The sequence below is a fragment of the Trematomus bernacchii genome, unplaced genomic scaffold (assembly GCF_902827165.1).
Source record: "Trematomus bernacchii unplaced genomic scaffold, fTreBer1.1, whole genome shotgun sequence".
Classification (NCBI taxonomy): domain Eukaryota; kingdom Metazoa; phylum Chordata; class Actinopteri; order Perciformes; family Nototheniidae; genus Trematomus; species Trematomus bernacchii.
Window position 1 is genome coordinate 13309795 of NW_022987582.1, and position 20879 is coordinate 13330673.

Genomic DNA, 20879 nt, shown 5'->3' on the forward strand with positions numbered 1-20879 from the left:
TAGAGCGGTCCAGAAAATATAATAGTTGTTCTTTATGACAAGAACAAAATGGCAGGTTTACCTTTGCCAGACCAATGGCTCAGATGATATGCTGTGGAAAGTCTCATGGACTGTGTGTGTAGAAATGCAGTTGTGTAAAGATGCTCCCATACCCACATCCTGCATAAGAGCTTCTTAATTCCTCTGTGACCTTTATTGTTGTTCATATGGACACTTGGCCAACATTTTTGTCCGTTTTTCCACGTTTGTATGACTTGGCTTCGAATTTGCTTGTCATAATTATAAAGACATTTCTGCTCTCATTATTGCATTAGTCAATTGCTGCTGATTCAGCCTCAGGTTTTCCAGATTACAGATCCGGCCAGTTAAGCATCAAGAGTGGCTCGCCAAGGCCAGTATGTTACAGTTATTGGTTCTTTAAATATGATTGGAGGCGGCACTTCCCGATGCACCACACAACAGTTCGTTTGGCGGCAGCTACTTGACCTCTTGAAAAAGGCCTCTTATTTTCCCCTCATTGGTTCTCCACTTACTGTAACTCATGACTGTGCGGCCATCAAGCGCATATGTCCTTTTAAAACAGCCCTGGCCAGGCCAATCCCATTGACTGATGCGGCCTAGATGAAGTTGCAATACTAGGGAAATCCCCCACAGAAGGGCTCCATGTGTGCTTGTTATGAATTAAAGTATATCACGTCAAACTAGGAGGGCACTCGGAAAGCTCAATAAAATAATTTGTGTTTCTGCCATGTGCTTTGGATCCGATCCAAAATGAAATGTGTTCAACTGTGTCTGAGTCTTTGGCCCAGGCGTAACCCTTCAACAAAGTTTCATGAAAGCAGTAATTTTAGGTCAAATAGGTTTGTTTTCCACTTTTTTTATAGCTCATAGCTCATATTTTTCAAAGAGTCAAGTTTAAAAAAAAAGTTATGTGGCAGATGAGAAGAGATTGTTCTGTTGACTCCTCTGCCTCAAAGCTGGCAGCTAAGTCATCTGATTTAATGTATTTGTAAAGTAAGATGGCTAAATGTTGTTGTTGTTAATTTTGCCATCTCTAATGTAGAACCTGATATAATTCCACACACTATAGGAGAAATAAGGTAGGTGGTAGAGAGTTTGAAGAACTGCCCTTTGCTGTGTAGTCTGTTGCGTGTAACTACTGTACATGTTTTGAATAGAAAGTGACAGCCCCAATCCATCCTGATCAATGTTTTACAACGAGTTATAACTACTGCTTTTGTGGATTATAGTTCACCATGTTACAATAGAGAACTGAAAGCATACTTATCTTTATTTATTTGATTCATTCAAATGCTCAGCATTAATACTAATACCTAATACTTTTACAGAACGGTAACTGCACTATAAACAGTGGGCCAAAAGGCTCTCACTGTAAGGAGTGGTAATATTTTCTTGGAAAAAGCGGTTTTCATAGCCTCTGTTGTGTTTTATCTCTTAGTTACTCACTGAGCACATAGCTGTAATTTTTATTTTTGCCTCCCCATTATTTCTGCATTTCTTCACTCTCCTAGTATTATTGGACACATCCCTCAGATTTCTGTTCATTTCAACAACAGTGAGTAAGTCAGTCGAGGCATGTCCTCTTAGCAAGTCGGCACTAGCCTGCAAGTTTGCAAGTCCCATCTGCTCCTATAAAACACCTTAACTCATAATCCATCTAAAATCTGTCATTTGAGTTTCTAGCGCTCATCCCCTTAAAGCCTGTAAGGTAAATGTTTGTATCCCCTCCAGCAATCACCATTTGGTCTCCAAACACAGTGGTCTGAAGACATTATCTCTACATTTCACTTCAGACCCTTTTGCACCTGTGTTCTGTGTTCATAAAAGTTCATTATAGTTTATATAGCCAAGGTCATTAAAGCCAAACTGGAATTCAGCAGAAATTGCCAAGCCTAATATTCAAATCAATGGCTGCTTTTCTTGTGATTTGCAGCCATTGTTCAAACCTGTCAGAATTCTGAATCAGAAGTCCTTTATTCGTCACACAGCAGGGAAATGTACAATGTTACAGCAGTCACGAAAGGCAGAAAGTAACAAATGATATAGAGGCAAGCACACAGTAATAAAGAAAAATCAAATATGTACACATCCATTGAACAGAAATAAGCAACAGCGTTCCAAAAGTAAGTGAACTAACATAAAGTAGCAGCAGGTGATGTAAATAATAGTGTGTATGAATTAAAAAGTGTATACTGCACGTAGAGTATTACACTACTGTTGAAAGGCTGAGTGAGTAGTAGTGTAGTGGCAGCCAGTAACAATACATCGAAATAAATTGTAAAACTGTATATACTTCACAGGCGTGTTATTGCACATTGATAGTTTCTAAGGTTGTGTAAAATCATGCCAAAGTGCTCATCATTAAACGTTGAATGTTAGAACATCTTGATTTTATGAAACAATTCCTGTGTATATGTATTCGGGAGCCATGCCGAATTGGATGCTCTTCTATCAGGACTTAAGCTGACCTGCAGGTCCCTTTTGGCCTGCTGACACTCCTGCTCATTGTCCTCTTTAAATGGGTGTAAAAAGTTCTCCCTCATTAACTGTGTGTCCCTTGGCCCCCGCCTCAGCTGAAGCCTCTGTGACTGCAGGGCCTCCTGGATCCCAGCCCTCCCACTGATGCAACCAATTTGGCTGAACCTGCTCAACCTTCAAAAAAACATATGTAGGCAGGGTCGCTTAAGGACTGTCTTTTAGCATAACCATACATTTCTGACCAAGTCAATAACAAAGGCAGAATCCAATGAATGGTTAAAAGAGGAAGTGGAGCTGTTATAGGGGAGGGGCGCTTACGGAGAAGAGTGCAGCAGCATCTGTTCTGATTCTTGGAAGTGATGCAGGTTGCAATGTATGTGTGTTCTGAGTGCTTTGTGTTGACTCACCGTAGAGATAAGACCTCCTTATCAAGGCTCCGCTTACCCCATCACTTTCTCTTAATGGTTACAAGCCGTACGGTGTGTCCTGAGCCAAAGGCGGCTGGTAAACACGGAGTGTAAAGACGCAAGTGGGAGTCAGGCAGGACACGGTATCCTCTGATGTGTTTGTTTGTCATGCGCTGAGGTGGAAAAAGAAAGGAGAGCAAATGGAGCCACGAGTGTTTTCTTCTCAATGTCAAGTTCAACAAGTTGTTATAGGCTTGACGGCTGTGGTTATGATTGTTTTTAATACCTCCTACCATCATTATATGGGGTGAATCATTTGTGATTTTCAACTTGAGCAGAGCAGTGCACCATGGACTGATTGAAAATATTCCAAAATGACTACTGCACGTCAATATGGAACATAATCATTTAAAAATGGAACTTTAAAAAAAATAAAATGTGATTGCCTGTATTTATGCAAAACTGACATGGCTTTGTCAGATGGAAACAATCTTTTGGTAATGAATAAAAACAGACTTTCTTTGCTTTTAACATTTTAACCATATTTAAATATTTATGACCAATAAAGTAGCATGGCTGTTGCTTTCAGTGGGAATATGAAGCATTTTAATGAGTACCCTCAAAATGACTTTTTCAACCTCTTCTGAACATGGAACATTTAAGATAATATCAAAAAGTTCAAATGGAAGAATTATTTCAGTTAGCTTTTTAATAAGAAGATCAGTTTTCCTCGTAAAAAATTGATCTGGCAGAGGTTTTGCTGTTTACCCGATTTGACTCAGGATTCTTCCGTCACATCTGGCAGTAGCAATTCTGGCAACTCAATAGTAGACATCAAGAGAGACCCTGCCCTCTGTTACAGAGTCACTGATGATGATGTCAGCCTATTTCACAACATTAAGCATTACATTTCTTGTCAGGTGGTCAAGTGAAAAGCTGTTCTGATTGTTAAGAAGCCAGAGAAAAATGACAAACTTCTATTTTACAAGTGCTCGCCACTTTCCCTATCCCACCACTTAAGAAGTCAGCTTTGAATTCCACCAACCATAGGGGCCTCATTATCCTTGTGTATCAGATTCAATCAAGTTTAATTCTAAAATGTTGTGGAACTCCTCCAATGAAGTCAGGTTGCTCAACAGCCACATGGAAATTTATTTTAAAGTCTGCTGGCAAATGCTTGTTGAGAACTAGCTTTCTTCATCTCGTTTTGCATGTTGCTTTTGAACATGGCACAGCAGGTTGTATTCACCACAGAGATTATGCTGAAACCCTCTCATTAAATGTGTACTCAACCTGCAGAGATCCATCTTTCCTCTTCAGTTGAGATATGGCAGCGTCTGGTGAACTAAACTGAACCAGGTGACATCTCTTTCTTCAGCCTCTGCTTCCTATGACCTTTGCATTTCTATGAAGGCCTACCATAGAACTGGAAAGCCAATCTGATGAGCAAGATAGTCATTAATGATAATGATTTAGTACAGAAAACCATGGCAACTGACACATGGCCGCCAGATGATGTCCCTGGACATTTTTGTTTCTGCTGCGAAGACGTTCCTGTTTCCATACACCAGTGCTATCTAAATAAGAGCAAGGCTACAGGAAAAATGAACTGTGAAACAATCTGGACAGCAGTAATGGCAGGGTAAAAGAGTGTCTCTGAAATTGTAACCATATGAGGTTTTTTTCTTGCAATAGTGATACCATACTATCACTACCAAGAACAAGGAGAATTTAAGTTCCAGCGATAAAAACTGAATTATGAATTGCATTTTATAAAAAATGTTTTTAAAAGATATGAGGAACTGGAACTCATTTGAATGTTCCATAATATTAAAGGTTTTTCATCATGTTAGCTGTCTCTTTATTTTACATCTGAATAAATATGAAAAAGGCCAAGGACATTATCATTTATTATTTTTCCCTTTGCTTTTTATTTTTGTGGAAATAGCCACTCACTGGCTGATTTCCCTTTTACATCCAATATCCGTCTCCTCTGTCCTTGTGATAACCGCAGCTAGAGTCATACTAACACGATACTAAAATAAGCCATCGTGGTCAGTTATATTAAAGCATAAATTAAAAATGATTACTTCTATCAGTTCAATACATTCAACTAATGAATTATATGTGTAGGTTTGAGGGAAGCCTTTCAAAGGCACACACAAGTGGAAGGACAAAAGAATGTAAAAGTGGTGCCATAAAGTTAAGAACTAGCCATTGGCAAAATGGATTTCATGGCACCATTGGTCAGTGGCCATGACGTATTAGCATCTAACAACTTAGTTAGCTGGTGACACTTCAAATGTTTTTGAATTCAACAAACTGGCCATACGTTCAAAACAAGTGGGTATTTAGTCCGTGGTGGATGATCTGTAGACTTTGTGCTGTCAATCGGGAGCTTGTTCCACCATTTTTTGAGCCAGGATAACATAGAGGTGTTTCTTGTTTAGGGGTCTTGAATCCCACTCACAGTGAGGAAGTAGCGAGCCGATTTGCTGATGAGAAGATGTTCACTGCTGGAGTGTATGGTTAAATCGTGTCCTGGATGTAAGAAGGGCCTGATCCTTTCGCAACGCAGTTTGCCAACATCTCGAAAAATATCTCTTATTGGTGTGAGGGCTGCAGGCAAACTATTTTTTCAAGATGAAGTGAAATGATGAAAAACCTTGATTTGTGCTTGAGGATTGTTCCCAGTAAAAATAAACCAGATAATGGGTGTTAAGAACAGCAGATGTAAAACTGTTGAATTACTACATTTAATGAGTTGTGTTTAATCTGTTGGTGAGGGAATCTGAGATGGATTACTTTTTTGGACCCTATATATATTTTAGATGCCTTAACCTTGGTGATACCTTGCCAGATTTGACACTGGCAGAGTGTTTTTTTTTAATGCGTCTGTGGTCTGGACCAGGGATCGGGCAGTTAGCCCACTATCGACTAGCACGCAGACGGACCGGGCTAATGCCTGTGTTTCCCTTTCAGCTGCTCGGCCAGTATCTGCTCCCTGGCTCGCCAAAACACTCCTAATATCTTTGGCCCGCTGTCACTCACACACACACTGGAAACAATCAAGTAGAATAAAATGGCACAGGAAGAGAGTAGCCAGAGGTTTGGACACCACTCCGTGCATTCTTCTTATTATAGCCCACGTCTGTCATTTCAATGTTAATGTCACTGGGCTCTGTGGAGCTAACCAGCAGGACTTTATCGGGTGGAAAGAAAACATGTGGGGTAAAAGAAAGAGCCGTATAAAGACTTGAGTCGGGAAGCGGGTGTGATGGCTGCCATACGTGACTTTTGGCCGATGTGCGTATCTGTCATAATGTAAAATGTATCGTGCCGCAGCAGTGTTTCGCTGGTTATATCAGTGGAAAATTACCCATGGTTGTTTTTCTGCGATGGGTCCAGCTCCTCTTTTCTCCCTCTCCTAATGTCGCTGGTGGAATGGCGTAATGCAAAACTGCAAAAAACTAATCAAATCCTTGACCTGCTCTTCAAGTTTCCAGCAATCGGGTAATTTATCTAGATTACATGTATACACATTGTATATCACAGTATGTCTGGTTGAAGAAACCCATTTGTGGTGTACCCCCAACCTTTTAAGAGTAATCACCCCTTTGTGACTCATCCAATTTCCCCCAGCCCCCAACTTGACTGTCTGCTACTGACTCCTTTTCCATTCTTCCTCCTGGCTGTAGTCAGTGCTCACATTCCACAGCACTGGAGATTTCTCAAATTCTTCCAAGTGTCACTCATTGGAGAAATGTGGCCAAATCCACAATTAGACGCATTGAAAAATCATATAGTTCAATATCTCTGATAGTCACTGAGAAATAGGAAACCTTGTTAATATTATCCATGGTAGTTCTGTTGATTTTTGAAGGCACAGACTAGTTTGCGATTACCACAGATTAGCGCATTGTCAGTAACCCAAGGATGTCTCCCATAGAGATAAGATTAATTACAGACTGTGTTGAAAATGGGCAGAATTGAGGCAGAGAAATCATATTTTTCTCTTATTTCTCCAATACAGTGATTATTAGCTAATTACGACTTTGGTACCAAAAATATAATGATAATGGTGGCAGTGACAATTTTTGTAACCAAACGAGTCCTTTAAAAGCGAAAGGCTCTTCAGATTGGACCAGTTGTTTCATTTTTTGCTGGCCAGGTCTTTAGTTTTCCACTGGAGAGGACGGTTTGGTTTAGGATCCTTGGCCAGAGGTGTGGGCAGATTGAGATCATCGAGGTCAGCCTGTAGACCGATAGCAGGATGAGTGGAAAAGACAGAATGTCTGAATTCACAAGGACAGAGACATCCAAGAGATCATATACGTACATTGTGTATTCTCCAAGTCTTTTAAAAGTCCGTTATAAATCACAAAGTCTATTATATAACCTCAGGCGGAAAAAGGAATAACGATTTTCATCACTTAAACAGCGTTTGTTATGTTCTTTTTCTTTTCACATCAACTCTTAAGATTAATAGTACGCAAATGTATTATTGTGCTATGATGCTTTCTTCAACTTTGTTCTTCTTGCAGCATCTTGAAACTCAATATCAAATGTATATATTTTTAGAATTTGTTTTCATTTTATTTTCCTAATTCTCACCCTTTTTTCCATTTAGTGTTTCTGAGCTATCATTGTGTTCAGTTTTGAATCGCTTACTTCTTTGGCTGTTCTCGACAGAGTTCCAATTCTTGCCAGCACTCTGGTATCTTTTTATACTGGAGAGAATGGGGTGGGGGGGGGTTAGAAAGCTCTTTTGGCTGCGAGTTGAAAAAGAAAAATGCGTCAGCACCAAGCACTTCGTGACTCTAAAGGTGCCGTCACATTCTAAAAAGGAATTTAGTCTTTCGCCATCGAGTGGTGTGCAACACCGGGGGTAGCGCAGCGCCTATTCTGCGGACGATGTTAAATCTTTAGATCTGTCAGAGTGTGTGTTCTGTGTGGAGATTTCTGCACCAGTCAGTTTGTAGGGTTGTATCACAATGGTTGTGTTAAGAGCTGGGTGGGGTTGGTGTTGGGTTTAAAAATAATATCATTCTGTTGCCAAAGCCAGGGCCATTTTCTTTATCCTAATCTCTTACTGGATCCAGCTGTAACGGTAAATAACCATTCAATACAGTTGCAATTATAAAGAATAGAAACTATTAAAAAAGCTATTATTTTGATTGTTGTGCAACTGTCTAAAACTGATGGGTTGGTCAACATGTATACATTAAATAAACAGATTACCTTTGCACAGTATTGATGGGACACAACGTTTATGACTCTTCTACTTTTTATATGAAAATCATTTAAATGACAAAAGTACTTTTTTTTTACTATAAATAAAAGGATAGATCTCTTTTTAACATTCCCAAAAATAAAGTACGCTCCAAACCGCTTTGTAACACTTACAATAAGAAACTTTAATTTATGACTGACCGCCCTGGTCAAAAGTATGTTTATGTTATTGTGTCCTCCCCCCTTCTGGCCTTACCATAAAGGTTACTGTAGGCTACTGTCACTTACTGTCTGTGTTTAACATAGTATCTATCCTAAGTCTTGAGTTTTCCTCAAATACTATATATAGTTATCCCCCTACAACAATGTTTTGGAATGTTGCAACACTTTGTTTTGGTATAAACCATTTTATAGAGTCATTGATTGATTTTTACAACCTTAATGTCTATTAGGCCTACATGTGGCAGCCCTTTGGGATGTTTGCAAAGAGCTGTCGCCAAGTTAGGGTGTGTACAGAAGCAGTCGTGTGTCTGTGTGCACACAGTCAGTGTAGCAGTGTGGTTGCAGGGCATAAAGGTAGAGCGTGTGTGTCTGAGTAATTGAGATTAATTGGTTTTAATGGGACTTTATGGGATGTTTGGAGTTATTTCTGTCTGTGGTCTCCTCTGGCGTCCTGGCTCCTCTGGAGGATGGCTTGGCCCTCCGCCCAGCACCGAGGCAGTCCTCCTCACCCTCTCGCTGGTTCTCACTTTCCCTCTCTGTCGTGAGAGATTGTATGGAACGGAGTGAGTGTTTGTGTTTCCTCCCGCCCTGCTTCCCCTCCCAGCGCTGTGATTTTACAGGGCCCCCGGTTCGCCGAGCACTCACCCCTCTCCGCTAATCGCACAGTGCCACTTTAAAGGCAGCAGCAAGTAGTGGAGCCTCTTCCCGGCTCTCATTTGTCACGGAGATCACATGGTGCCGCATGAGTTAAGACCCTGCGGTGGCCGCACAATTACAGGCTTGGCGAAATGAGAGCAAAGCCAGCGGATCCAGCGGCAAGGAAGACTCCTCGGTGGCGGCACTGAACTAAACCTCGTCTTCCTGTCGCACATTGATGGACAGCCTGAAGAAAGAGGAGGCAGAGTATATAGGGGAGGCGGGTTGTCAATTGGTCTGGTGTGTATGTGTGTGCATACCATACAACAACGCAGATTTATTTTTGTCATCACTTCTATTTTTAAACTGATAGAAAACCGACCAAAGGGTTGATAAAAATACAGCTCCAACAAATAAGTGTTGGCAACTTCCTCTGGAAAGACTATTGCATGTGTTTTGCAAATTTTGAAAGCACATTATGTGATTCGGCACCAGTCAAACCACAGCCCATTTTAGCTACGAATATTGGCTGTTTTATTCACATCCCCCTAGTGTGTAGTGAAAAACACATTAGTGCTCTGGACAATATACTGTTGTTTTTTTACAGTCTCTTTTTGTCTCATGACGACATCAGCACCAGGAAGCAACTTGGAAAAGTAACTTGCTGTCACTAGCAGAAAATATAAATCAATCTATCCTGAATATTTAAAAAGCAGTGTGTCTGCACATGTGGTGTACTTGAACACACTCTCTACTCGTGAATGTGTGGTCTGTGCGCACATGCTTTTGCACAAACCAATCTGCTTATGTGTATTTGTTGAGTATATATGCCATGGGAGAGTGACAGCTCTGACTTTAGCCTCTGAGGTTATGCCAGGTCATTGGCCACCAGCCTCTGAGTGGTGAGGACGCATAATTTGGAGCGCTGGGACTTCACGGGAGCAGAGTAGGATAAATGGATAGTTTTGAGTGATGGATGGATGGAATAAAGTAAAACTGGTGAAGAGAATAAGATGAACCACAGCAAGGATGAAAGAACAGGAGGATGGGATTCTGATTGAGGAAGGGACAGGTTTAATTGAAGTACTGAGGACAGAGTAAAGGCAGGAGGACAAGCTCTATGTTCCTCATTAGGTTTGGGTGTGTATGGGAATGGCAGTAAACATGACATTTTCACTGCAGCCAGCGGAACGACTTCGGCATCTAATGACAGCCCTGCAACACAATGAGTAGTAAAGCTGCAGCCACCAGAGCTGTCGCCAAGCCCAACTACCACCATCTGCCAACAACCAGGAGCCCTCGTTCTGACTCGAAGCAGGGAGGAGGGCTTCTCCAGCCAGCAACTTACAGAACTGAACATACAGAACCGTATTTGACCTTTAAAATGTCACCAATTAGGATCGGATACAATCTAATGTCAGTGTGAACGCTTTCCTTTTTCTTAGAAAGCAATGCCCCCCAAATTCACTTACTATAATACATCTCTAAGCTGACATGCATTAAGATGGTTGTTTTTAGACAAGAGCAGCATGAAGCAAGTTTATCTACTCAGACTTCAAGTTGAAAGTATCTACCCTCCGCTGAAAATAAATTGGTGTCATTGAGGTGATGCCACAGTGACCTAGCTGGCACTTAAATCAAGAACAGCTCTGGGTGTGTATCCCTTGTTTTGACATGTAATTATTGTTTGAGAAAGGTTTTAGCAGTAAATGACAAGTTGACTAATTTATAGCCTGACTTCCTGGGAAATTGTTGGCTTTTCTCAGACGTTAGACATTCAAAATGTATGTTAACTAGGGTCACAAAAACTTTCGGCTAGTCGAGGTGAAAGCTTTCCATGGGAATTGACAGGATGACATTGAAAAACTTAGGGGTTATCTGCTCACGCTGTCATGTCCAGATAAAAACAAACATTTGTATTCATCTTATCTTTATAATCCATTATTGTGTCAAATATGGACAATTGAAAATGTGGAGTGAGTTAGCCATCGGGCATGTAAGCAAATGCTGAAAGGTAGGCCTACTGCTGCCTCTAACCTATCTACCTCAATGTGTACTTCTGTAAATTGTAGTGATTTTTATTTTAAATACAATGTGCATGCCTTTTTATATATTAGTGTTCTATTTTCATCGTCTATACTTGTCCGTAGCCATGTACATTTCCCCTTTGTGGGACGAATAAAGGAATTCTGATTCTGATACTTAAAAAATGCGGGATGTGTTATAACTTTGAGTTTAAAGTAAAAAACTAATTATAAAGAAATGTTTTACACTATTTAAAAGATTAAAATTGATTATTTAAAACTCCGCAATTAATGTGTTCAATCCCACCTAACAACTTGTTAATAGGTCTACTATTAAAGGATATTGCAATAGAAATTGTGCAAAAGCAATTAACAAACACCGCTTTTATCATTTCCAGATTCCAGTGTGTTCTTGCCTATCTATCAGTCATCACTCATTCAAGTCAAAACTCCCTTTTACCTATGGTTAGTTTTAACCAAAGCTCTACCTTATTTTAAACTGAACCCACATTCAGCCTCGCCCTTAGTTTCAGCCTCTATCCTTAACTCACCTTCTCAGTTTTAGATCGTCTACACTTTTCCACTCTCACCATCTACTGTAATTTTGCTTCATTGTCTGTTATTTTTTCTTCTCAACCCAATTCTCACTGCGGTTTTGTTTTAGTGTGGGATCACTATCTGGTTCACACATCAGCAACTCTGTGATAAACTCATTGGCCTTGGCCGCAGTGTGAAACAATAACATAGAGATCGCCCTACCAGCAAATCTTCCTAGGGTTGTATTGGAAGATTTATGACATATTTAACTTTACACTCTACACTCTCACAGTATATCATTTCTCCTCTTGGATGCATCTAACTGATCATCTTCTTACAGTGTCCAGTGTACTTCCTGTGGCTCCACCACTGTCCTAAAAATAATGTCTTTGCCCCCATTCTGAGTCCCAATTTTACTGACATGAAAGGTAGCTGTCAAGGGCAAATAACATGACTGGTTGACTTTTGAGAAAAGGGTCAAACCGCACAATAAGAGTGGATATTTGTGTCCTAAAAAAAACATCCAGCAGTCGGAAGCAACTGGGTTAACAGCTGCTGCCACAATTACTATGTAGGAGTTGGTCTCCTGTCAGAGATGCAATAACTACTGAAAGTATTTTTCTTTAACTCATAAAACTGTGTGAAATTAAACCTCAGGCGGTGAGGCGAGGTGAATGAGTTGGACAGTTGAGGTGAAAGGCAGACCATGAATATGTTGCAATCTTACAACAGAAGTATTACATTTGCCCTTTCATGTAGACTTTGAACACATTGAAGTGGGGAGACTAATATTTTCACAAAAAAGGACATATGTAAAAACCTATATCCATTTTGCCAAGAGAATGCATTGTAAGGACTTTGGTGGCCCTGTTATTTTTGCTCATGGGCCACATTGACGTTGCCATTTTGGTTTTAAAGGGGCCCTATTATGCTTTTGGGGTTTACCCTTTCCTGTAGTGTGTTTTTATATAGGATTTGTGTGCATGTAAATGGTCTGCAAAGGCTAAAAAGTTCCCTCCAGAGGGAGTCTCTGGTTTCAGACAGAGGGTGAAAAGAGGTGCTGCAGCACAGGCAGTATGAGAAAAATAAAGAGCTTTTTGAACATTAAAGCATGGAGACATGTCACAATCGAAAAATCTAAATACCAATATGAACCTGAAAATGATCATCATTGAGCCCCTTTAAAGTGAAGATTTCAGAAAACCATTGGAGAGATTACCATTAGATATGGGCAAGTATATTTATGTTGTCTAGAGAATAAAACCTAATATGTTCAGTTAGGCCTCGTCATTTCTTCTAGCTTCTTTTAAGGTCAAAATATTTGATGTCCAATACTTTCATTTGTGTCGTAAATTAGGCAAAAAATAATGACATTTCCATTAGCCCCTATTCTCGACTAATTACTTTAATTTACTCAGCCCTTCTTCTAAACACTTAATTAAGAGCAAAGATGTAGTAAAGAATACATCTAATACACATTAGCATGTTAGCATTAACAATGTGCGCACACAGCATGTTGACTTAAGCATGCAATGTGTTGGCTACAGTTGACTACATCACTGAGAAAGAATTGAGAGGAATTGTGTTTATGTAAACTCCATATCGCTGTGACAGATATTACTGAATTTTGCCTTTTTATTTGTTTTACATATTGAGATAAGCTCACATGCACCACTAGTTGGCCTACTGAATTAGTGCCACTTTGCAGGTTACTGTCACTTGTGTTTTTATGCAGAATGTTTTTGGGTCAGGTCTATCAACTGGGCAACACGTTTTCCCAAGGCCCCTGAGCCTGAAATTCTATCCCACGATATTGTAAAAACAGTGGCAGGTTTCTTTTGTGTCCAAAGCATCTGAAGAATGCACTCCTAATGCAGCTAGCAATATCATGGGCCTCCCCTCGGTTAGAAGAGCAACAGGGATATCAGACTGATGCTTGTGTCAGTGTAAATTAGAAATGATGTCAACAGTATCTGTGCGTAGAGTGTGTGCGAGATGGGGACCGGGTAAGAGCATCAGGGCTAATTGGGTAAAGGATTGGGCACTATCACACCTGTACGAGTCATCGCGCTAAGGATGGCGTCACACTGTCCCGAAAAATTGACACCAGATGGACACATGAATATGGAATTGTGAATTTCGCACGAAGATGGCCCCGAACTTGGTCAACAGCCAAGCAACAGCCGAAGCAAGTACGATGCCTACAGAAGGCCACACGATGGCACCCGAACCACACACGAAGGCAACACGAAGATGTGAATTTTTATAGTAGTTTATACCCGCAGGACACACGAAGGCCACACGATGGCTACACAACATCGTATTGAGAGTACGATGCGTTCGAACTAGGTCACAAATGGCAAAGTGAAATAAGACAATTTTTACCTGTAAGAGGAGGTGTTGGGCCTGTAAGAGTTGCTCATGTTCTCTGAGGTGCATCAAAAGACAGAGACACAGGCGTGTGGCGCAGTGGATAGAGCCTTGGTGTTGGGATCAGGGGAGCACAGGTTCAAACCCCACTGCAGTCAGCATGTCGTTGTGTCGCTTTGGATAAACGCGTCTAACAAGTAACATGTAATGTAATGTAAAAAAGAAGCAATGCTGCTGCCTTCTTTTTCCTGGTTGTCTCATCAAAGTATGCCATTCTGCAGGAACTGAATTGTGATTAATTGTGATTGAAGCTTTGGGAGTTGGGAGCTCTGTAGAGTTGCTCAGGGCTGACTGAGGAAGATGCTCTGAGGCTGGCCTTTTATATGTCCACGTTACATGAGACATGGGAAACGCTTGAGGTACTCAAATTCGGCTCTCTTCCCCGACATCGGGCAGCTTCTTGTTTCCTTCGTATTGTCTTCGTGAGGCGAAAAATACCCGATGGCACCGATGATCACACGAAGTAAAGACGAAGATGACACGATTTGACAAGATGCCCTCACGATGGCCTTACGAAGGGCAAAATGGACACACAAATTCAACACGAAAATGAACCTTCGCAAGGTCTTTCTGCAATTTTTTGGCATGCCAAAGATTTTCCCACTGCTCACGAAGTTGCTGCCGGAGCCTGAGAAACTCCACCGGCGGTCATACGATGGCTTAAGATGCCCTCACGAATGACCCGATGTTGTTACGATCAGAGCCGAATTTGAACATTTCCTTTATCGTGTGTCCATCTGGTGTCAATTTCGGGACAGTGTGACGCAGGCTTAAGCAAAGCTCACAGCAACATGTCATATTAAGACATCGCCCTACTCTCAGCCCCTCGCTTGATTCCTTCTCAATGTGCCGGCTGACAAGTGTTATTATTGTCTTCCAGTGTTGTTATTAACTTCCACATTCCTGAAAGTAGTGTCATATAATCAGTGATTTGTTCGCTCTGAACTCATTCGCCCCTTTTTAAACTGACATGAGCATTCAATTTAGCTCTGAGAATCCTCTTTATGTCCCCCACCAGAAAGAGGCATATCAAGTATTGGTGCCCCAGAGTGTCACAGTGCTGACTTCTTCAGCCCCAGATACCAGTGTGTGACAGATAGCCACAGTTATTTAGTGCTTCACTGCCAAACTCAGGACCTCAGCAATGTAAACATTTGCCTGTTTAGCATCAGCACGAAGCCCCAGAATGCCCCTGTGTTTGATACTATGCGGTCTGGTTGAAGGGGAAAAAATGTCAGGACCTATTTACAGTGCCATATTGATGTACGGTGCCTATTTTCAGTGGCTTATTTAGTTTGGCATGGTTTGTGGCTTCGAGGAAAGAGAGACGTGTGTGATATTTACCCCGCTGTGTTCAAATGAAGACTGTATTATTCAGAGGTGATATTTCAATGTAAAATCAACAATCATTCCTGAATGCAGACCAGGATAACAGTCACACTTGTACATTTTTTTTAAATCCTATTGAAGGTTTTCAAAGACATGTCCTTTGACATTGGTAATGATTCTTAAGGTTTAGAGATATTTCCCAAATGTTTTTGAAAAATACAACAACTGGACAGAGGAGAGGAATTGTTTGCTGAAGTTGCATAGAACAGACATAGCTTTGGTCTGGACCAGTGGCAAGTTATTGAGATTAAAGTACAGTTTTGGTTTTATGCTGTCGTAGATAACGGGTGGAGCAGAGGCATCCTTCTGCAGTAATGTCAGGTTGCTGAAAAGCCAAATGTAAATGCCTTGGAGACTGATACCTCTAATGTCCATGATTGTCCCGTTGGCCCTGTATACCAGCCTAAATCAGCCCAGCAGCTCATACTCTTGTGTCGCATCCATTGTATACATGCACACATAGCAACACAGCCAGGCCCACATGCAGATACATACCACAGCACACAGTCGGAACCACTGTTACATTTGAACAGCCATGTAGCAGAGACCAACTGGTAAAAGGTACCTGTGTGAATATTCCAAAACAAAGTTATGAGTTTTTAGAATCGTAATACTTCTTCATTGAGGAGGGGAATTGGGTTGCTTTATTTAGAATAACATTAATACAATATTTATATAAACATAAGAAGTCAAAAAAAGTGAAATGGTGGAAAAAAAGACAACATAAAATAGTTATTTCGACAAGAGGTTAAAGTAAAAATGATATGAACATAAGGAAAATGTGCACATTGTACAATTTATAAGAACAGTATATATTACAAAATGTTTATACTGCAACATATGCAGTGGTGTATAAGTATTAATAAAGATATTAATACTGAATTGCATATTTAAAAGGGTTTTAGATGCTGATTGTGAAGTAGTGTCAGTGTTTTGACTTAGAGTGCTTGACGTAATGAAGAACACATACAGGAATTACTTTCTTTTGAATGATTTTCTATTTTGCTCACCTTTGAGATAAAATGGTAAATATGAACTGAAATGTGCCTAAATCTCTCGGTTTTATTTTTAAAGATACATTTTAAGGGCTTTAAACCATGAAGTAGGGAACATTCTGTAATAATCTGTGTCTGTCTTTTGTTTTTCAGTCGGTGGTGAAAACCGGACGCCTGCTCATCAGTCATGAGGCACCAATAACCGGAGGCTTTGCTGCTGAAATCAGCTCTTCAGTACAGGTTAGTGTGTGCCGTCTTTGTATCAGAACACACGGTTTCATGACACTTTATTGGGGTCTGTAGCTCCCAGGGGCTTGAGGTGATCTTCAAAGCTATTGGTCTTAATAGGGAGCAATTAAAGTCCCACTTTGTAATAAAGCTATATGGGCTTTCACAAATTGCCCGAAAGCAATGGTGTAAAACTTTGTGGTGTGCCAAACCAGGAGGGGGCATGAGACGTAAGGGAAGACATCAAGGCAAATATGCAGTGTGAGGTGAAAGTGAAATGTACATGCTGGTGTTAGCATATAGAGGCACTTTAAAACCTTCTGTACTTCAAATTGATTGATTGATTTGTTTAGAAATTACAGAAACGGCACTCTCTGTATTACAGAACACCATAGTTCCCTCCGGAGGGATTTCTCTCCCCCCCGCCTTAAATGCCTACATTTGACAACTTAGTTTTCTTCCGTATTATAGTGACATTAATATGTAATGCTTGCACTTCTATTGGCTAGTGCTCCAGCACATTGTACGTGATGGGCAAAGGGCCACTTCTCTAAGCGGTTGACCATTCGCAACAGAGCTGGCCAGCTAATCAATCCTAGCAGATTGGGCTCTGGTTTTAGGTGAAAAGAGCTACTGCCGCACAAACAGTAAGAGAAAAATAAAGCACTTTTTGAAGATTAAAGTTCAGGTATTCAAGCATTTAAGAAATACATTTGTCGTTTTCTTTACATATGAGAACATTGCAAACAGGAATAACTGGTAGCAACTCTTAGCAAGTATGGTTGGGCTGATAAAAGATAGAAACACACCAAAAACAGTAAAAACCTCAGAGGCAAAGAAGATGTCTTTCAATATCTTCTGTCGGTCCATAACAAAAACATTTGCTGAAATAGCAGGATATCATCATATTTGAAAGGCAGGAAACTGCAATTTTCTTTACATGAAAAATGAATTCAACAATTCATTATTATTAAAATGGTTGTCTATTATTTTTCTTTCAAATCACTTGTTGATTAGTTTTGGAGTCTCTTAACAAAATGGAGGGGAAAATGATTCTAAATATAAGTAAACACTGTATAAGTAATTAGATTCTACAGATTAGCACCTCCATTAGTTCTCTACAGTGTTTTGTAAGCTTGTACTACTCATCTGAGAGTGTTGATACAGTGGGTCTAACTATCCATATAAGGTGCCTGAAATATTGTGTGTTGCTGCCAATACAAAAGGCCTTGACACTGTAACAAAGACGTGCCAGAGACAGCCGATGACCAATTCTGAGCTAAGTGCGATGCATGACTAAATGAAAAGTCTTCCCCTTCTCATCATCCTAATTATATCTATCTGTGTGGTGAGATAATTATCTTCAGTATGTGGGGTGTTTTCTCCATGTGAGCAGTGAATACAACTCTCCTCTGAATACCTGCCACTTTAGAATTCATGGCCCTAAGTGTATGCACAACACTGCATTTGTTACCTGGAGCCTTTTACTTGTTAATGTGTATGAACTCAGTTGGAGAAGGACAAGAAAATCGATCCTCTCCTCGTTTACTGCCAGTCAGACGTTGCTCTCTTCTCTGTCAGAGAGGGCTTGAATGGCCAATGACTCATCGTCCTCATTTCCACGTTTTCACATTGTGTACGGGTGATGTAAGTTGTTGGTGTGTTCACTGATTGCCTTCTATCTGCAGTATTCACATAGCCTCAGATACACTGCTGTACTGTTTTTAAAGGATGCATCTTGACCTCAATCACGCTGTTAAACACTACATTATATAATGTATATTACTTCTTCAAAGACAAAGAGATATGTTTATTTTGGCTTCCTAACAAATAAAATGTATGATAACCCTCAGTACCCTTTAATACCCAAAAAGTAATTCCTTTCTAAGTGAAGCGTTTAGTGCTTTTTGCGTTGAGACAGTTTCAAGCACTTGGGACTAAAGCAGGTCTTTTCTGCTTTAGTTTGTGGATATCAAGATTTGCCTTGCTCCATAACTGGAAGGATGAAAGTGCCTGATACTCTCAGAGCTTCTTTCTCAATTGAATTTTGTTGGAAAAATATCAATCGTCACCGGCTTGATCTTCAATATCAGGATACATGTATTTATTATCCTTGCAAGAATGGAAGTAGTCATCACATACAGAGCTTATGGGACAACTAGTTCCAGAACAGTGTCCTTCAGATGCTTTACATACAAGAGAGGGTGTTATTCAGTCACAAGATACATGTATACCGGTTCAAAGCAGTATTCTATGCTTAGTTCAGATTAGCTAAGACCCACGTCAGAAATGATCATGCTTGTCATATATCTATCTCCATAGAGGCTGAATCATCATGTTAATCACATAGCTATCATATGCTTAAAACAGTCCTGATGCTCTTCTAGGTAATCATACATCCTGTCATGTACACAGCTACAGTACGTAGGGCCTTTGTTATCATGTGCTACTCTGATATTGGAAGAGTACATTCAGTATTTTCCCAACAAATTTGACAGTTCAACCCAAAATAAATCTTTAACATATCACACAGAAGACGGTTATGAGCCACCACATTCTTCAAAGGACCACGTTTAATAAAGCAAGGATACTCAAGGAGATACGAATCTGGGTAGTTTAACCGCTTTCAAGATAGCGCTTAAACTGGAAAAAGGCGTTGTCTGCATTTAGGGATGCTTCCGTTGTGTTGGAATGCATTTGTCATAATAGCCTGCAAATTAAAAAAAAACTCAACTTCTATATCATTTTTTTTAGAGCATGTTTGTGGCCGACAAGCAAGATCGTTCAATCATTTCTGTTTTATTCAGTTATGTTCGTTACCATTAAGTGCCCTATGATAGGTAAACAGAGACATACAAACTAAGCAAAAAAGAATTTTGAGGCATTTTAATTGGAAGTAAGCCTCTTGATCTACGGAGAAAAAGAAAACCTACAGGTCTGATTCCACTGATGGGCTCTCTCTTGTCTTTTTAATGGAACCTTGAGAAAGTCAACATCAGTTTATAATTTAAAGAACATGCAACACTACAGATAATGTGCTAGTATTTGATATTGGTCTTTCTCAAGCAGCCAAAAATCAAGCTGTCAGCCAAGCAGTGTTTAATTTTTGTTTTGTTTACTTGGCTTACAATTAGTCTGTGTTGACAGGTTGAGTCTGACTGCTGAGCCCCTGAAAAATGTAGAAATGAAGTTATTAAAAGTCCCATGACATGGCCATTTCTACTGATCATAATTCCATTGTTGAGGTCTACTAGAATAGATTTACATTGTTCAATGTTCCAAAATCACATTGGTTTTCTCATACAGCATCTCTGTATAGTATGTGTATTCACTCTCTGTCCTAAACGGCTTGTTGGAGCTCCTGACCCTGCCTCCCTATGAGCCCACTGTGCTCTGATTGGTCAACTCGCCCACTCTGTTCTGATTAGTCAACCACCGTTACAGCTGAACATCAGTGTTAATGTGTTACAATGGCGTTAGCAACCAGAAAATGACACCAGTAATGACAAACAGAATGCTGCGTGGGGTCTGGGTGCCGTGTTGGCGGGACGTTGCGGGGCTCGCTGCTCCGCCCTTTGAGGCTCGAGGAGCGGACAGTGTGAGCTGGATTACTGGTGTCGTTTCCTGGTTGCTGCGTGGGGTCTGCGAGACAGCGAGACACCGCGGAACTCAGCCTGAGCACACACTCACACACTCACACACTCACAGCCTGGCTGTGTGCGGAGATCCGCGGAGCCGCGGCTGAGAAAAGATATGGCTGAGTATTTGTGCCGGCGAAGCTCCGCGGAGTACCGCGGCTGAGAAAAGATAAGGCTGAGTGAGTGTGTGTGTGTGTGAGGAGCTCCGCGGATTGGTCCATTTGGACCTGGGTATCGTTACATCACCATACTCAGGAAGAAAAAAATTGAAAAAGAAAAATCTCCAACGAGGCATTCTGGGGCAGCATAGACAGGTATTTTCGAGTTTTACTCGCTACAGGGTGTACTTTGAGGGTTTGTGACTTTGCAGACCGTTAACATGCATAAAAAGCTACATAACACACAAGGGGACAAGTAATAACCGGAAAAGCATGTCATGGGACCTTTAAGACAACTGCTGAATTTGAGTCTGCGGCATCAGGTTTTAATATTGTTGTTTTTTATATGTTTCCATATCTTTGAAAGCGTATTTGTCAATGTGGCAGAAGTTCTGTACATAGATGTACAGAACTTGAGACACCCACATCCACAAGACACCCTTTTGTTTCACAGCCTTTTATTAATACAATATATGAATAGTGT

At 40.5% G+C, this 20879-nt stretch overlaps 1 protein-coding gene across 1 annotated transcript in view; it reads left to right on the forward strand.

The window, feature by feature from the left end:
- The window catches only part of bckdhb (branched chain keto acid dehydrogenase E1 subunit beta), a 63854-nt gene that overhangs the window by 33102 nt on the left and 9873 nt on the right, over positions 1-20879 (forward strand). The window contains exon 9 of the mRNA XM_034127896.1: positions 16525-16611. Coding sequence (XP_033983787.1) covers positions 16525-16611 — 87 coding nt within the window. The remainder of the gene's footprint in view (positions 1-16524; positions 16612-20879) is intronic.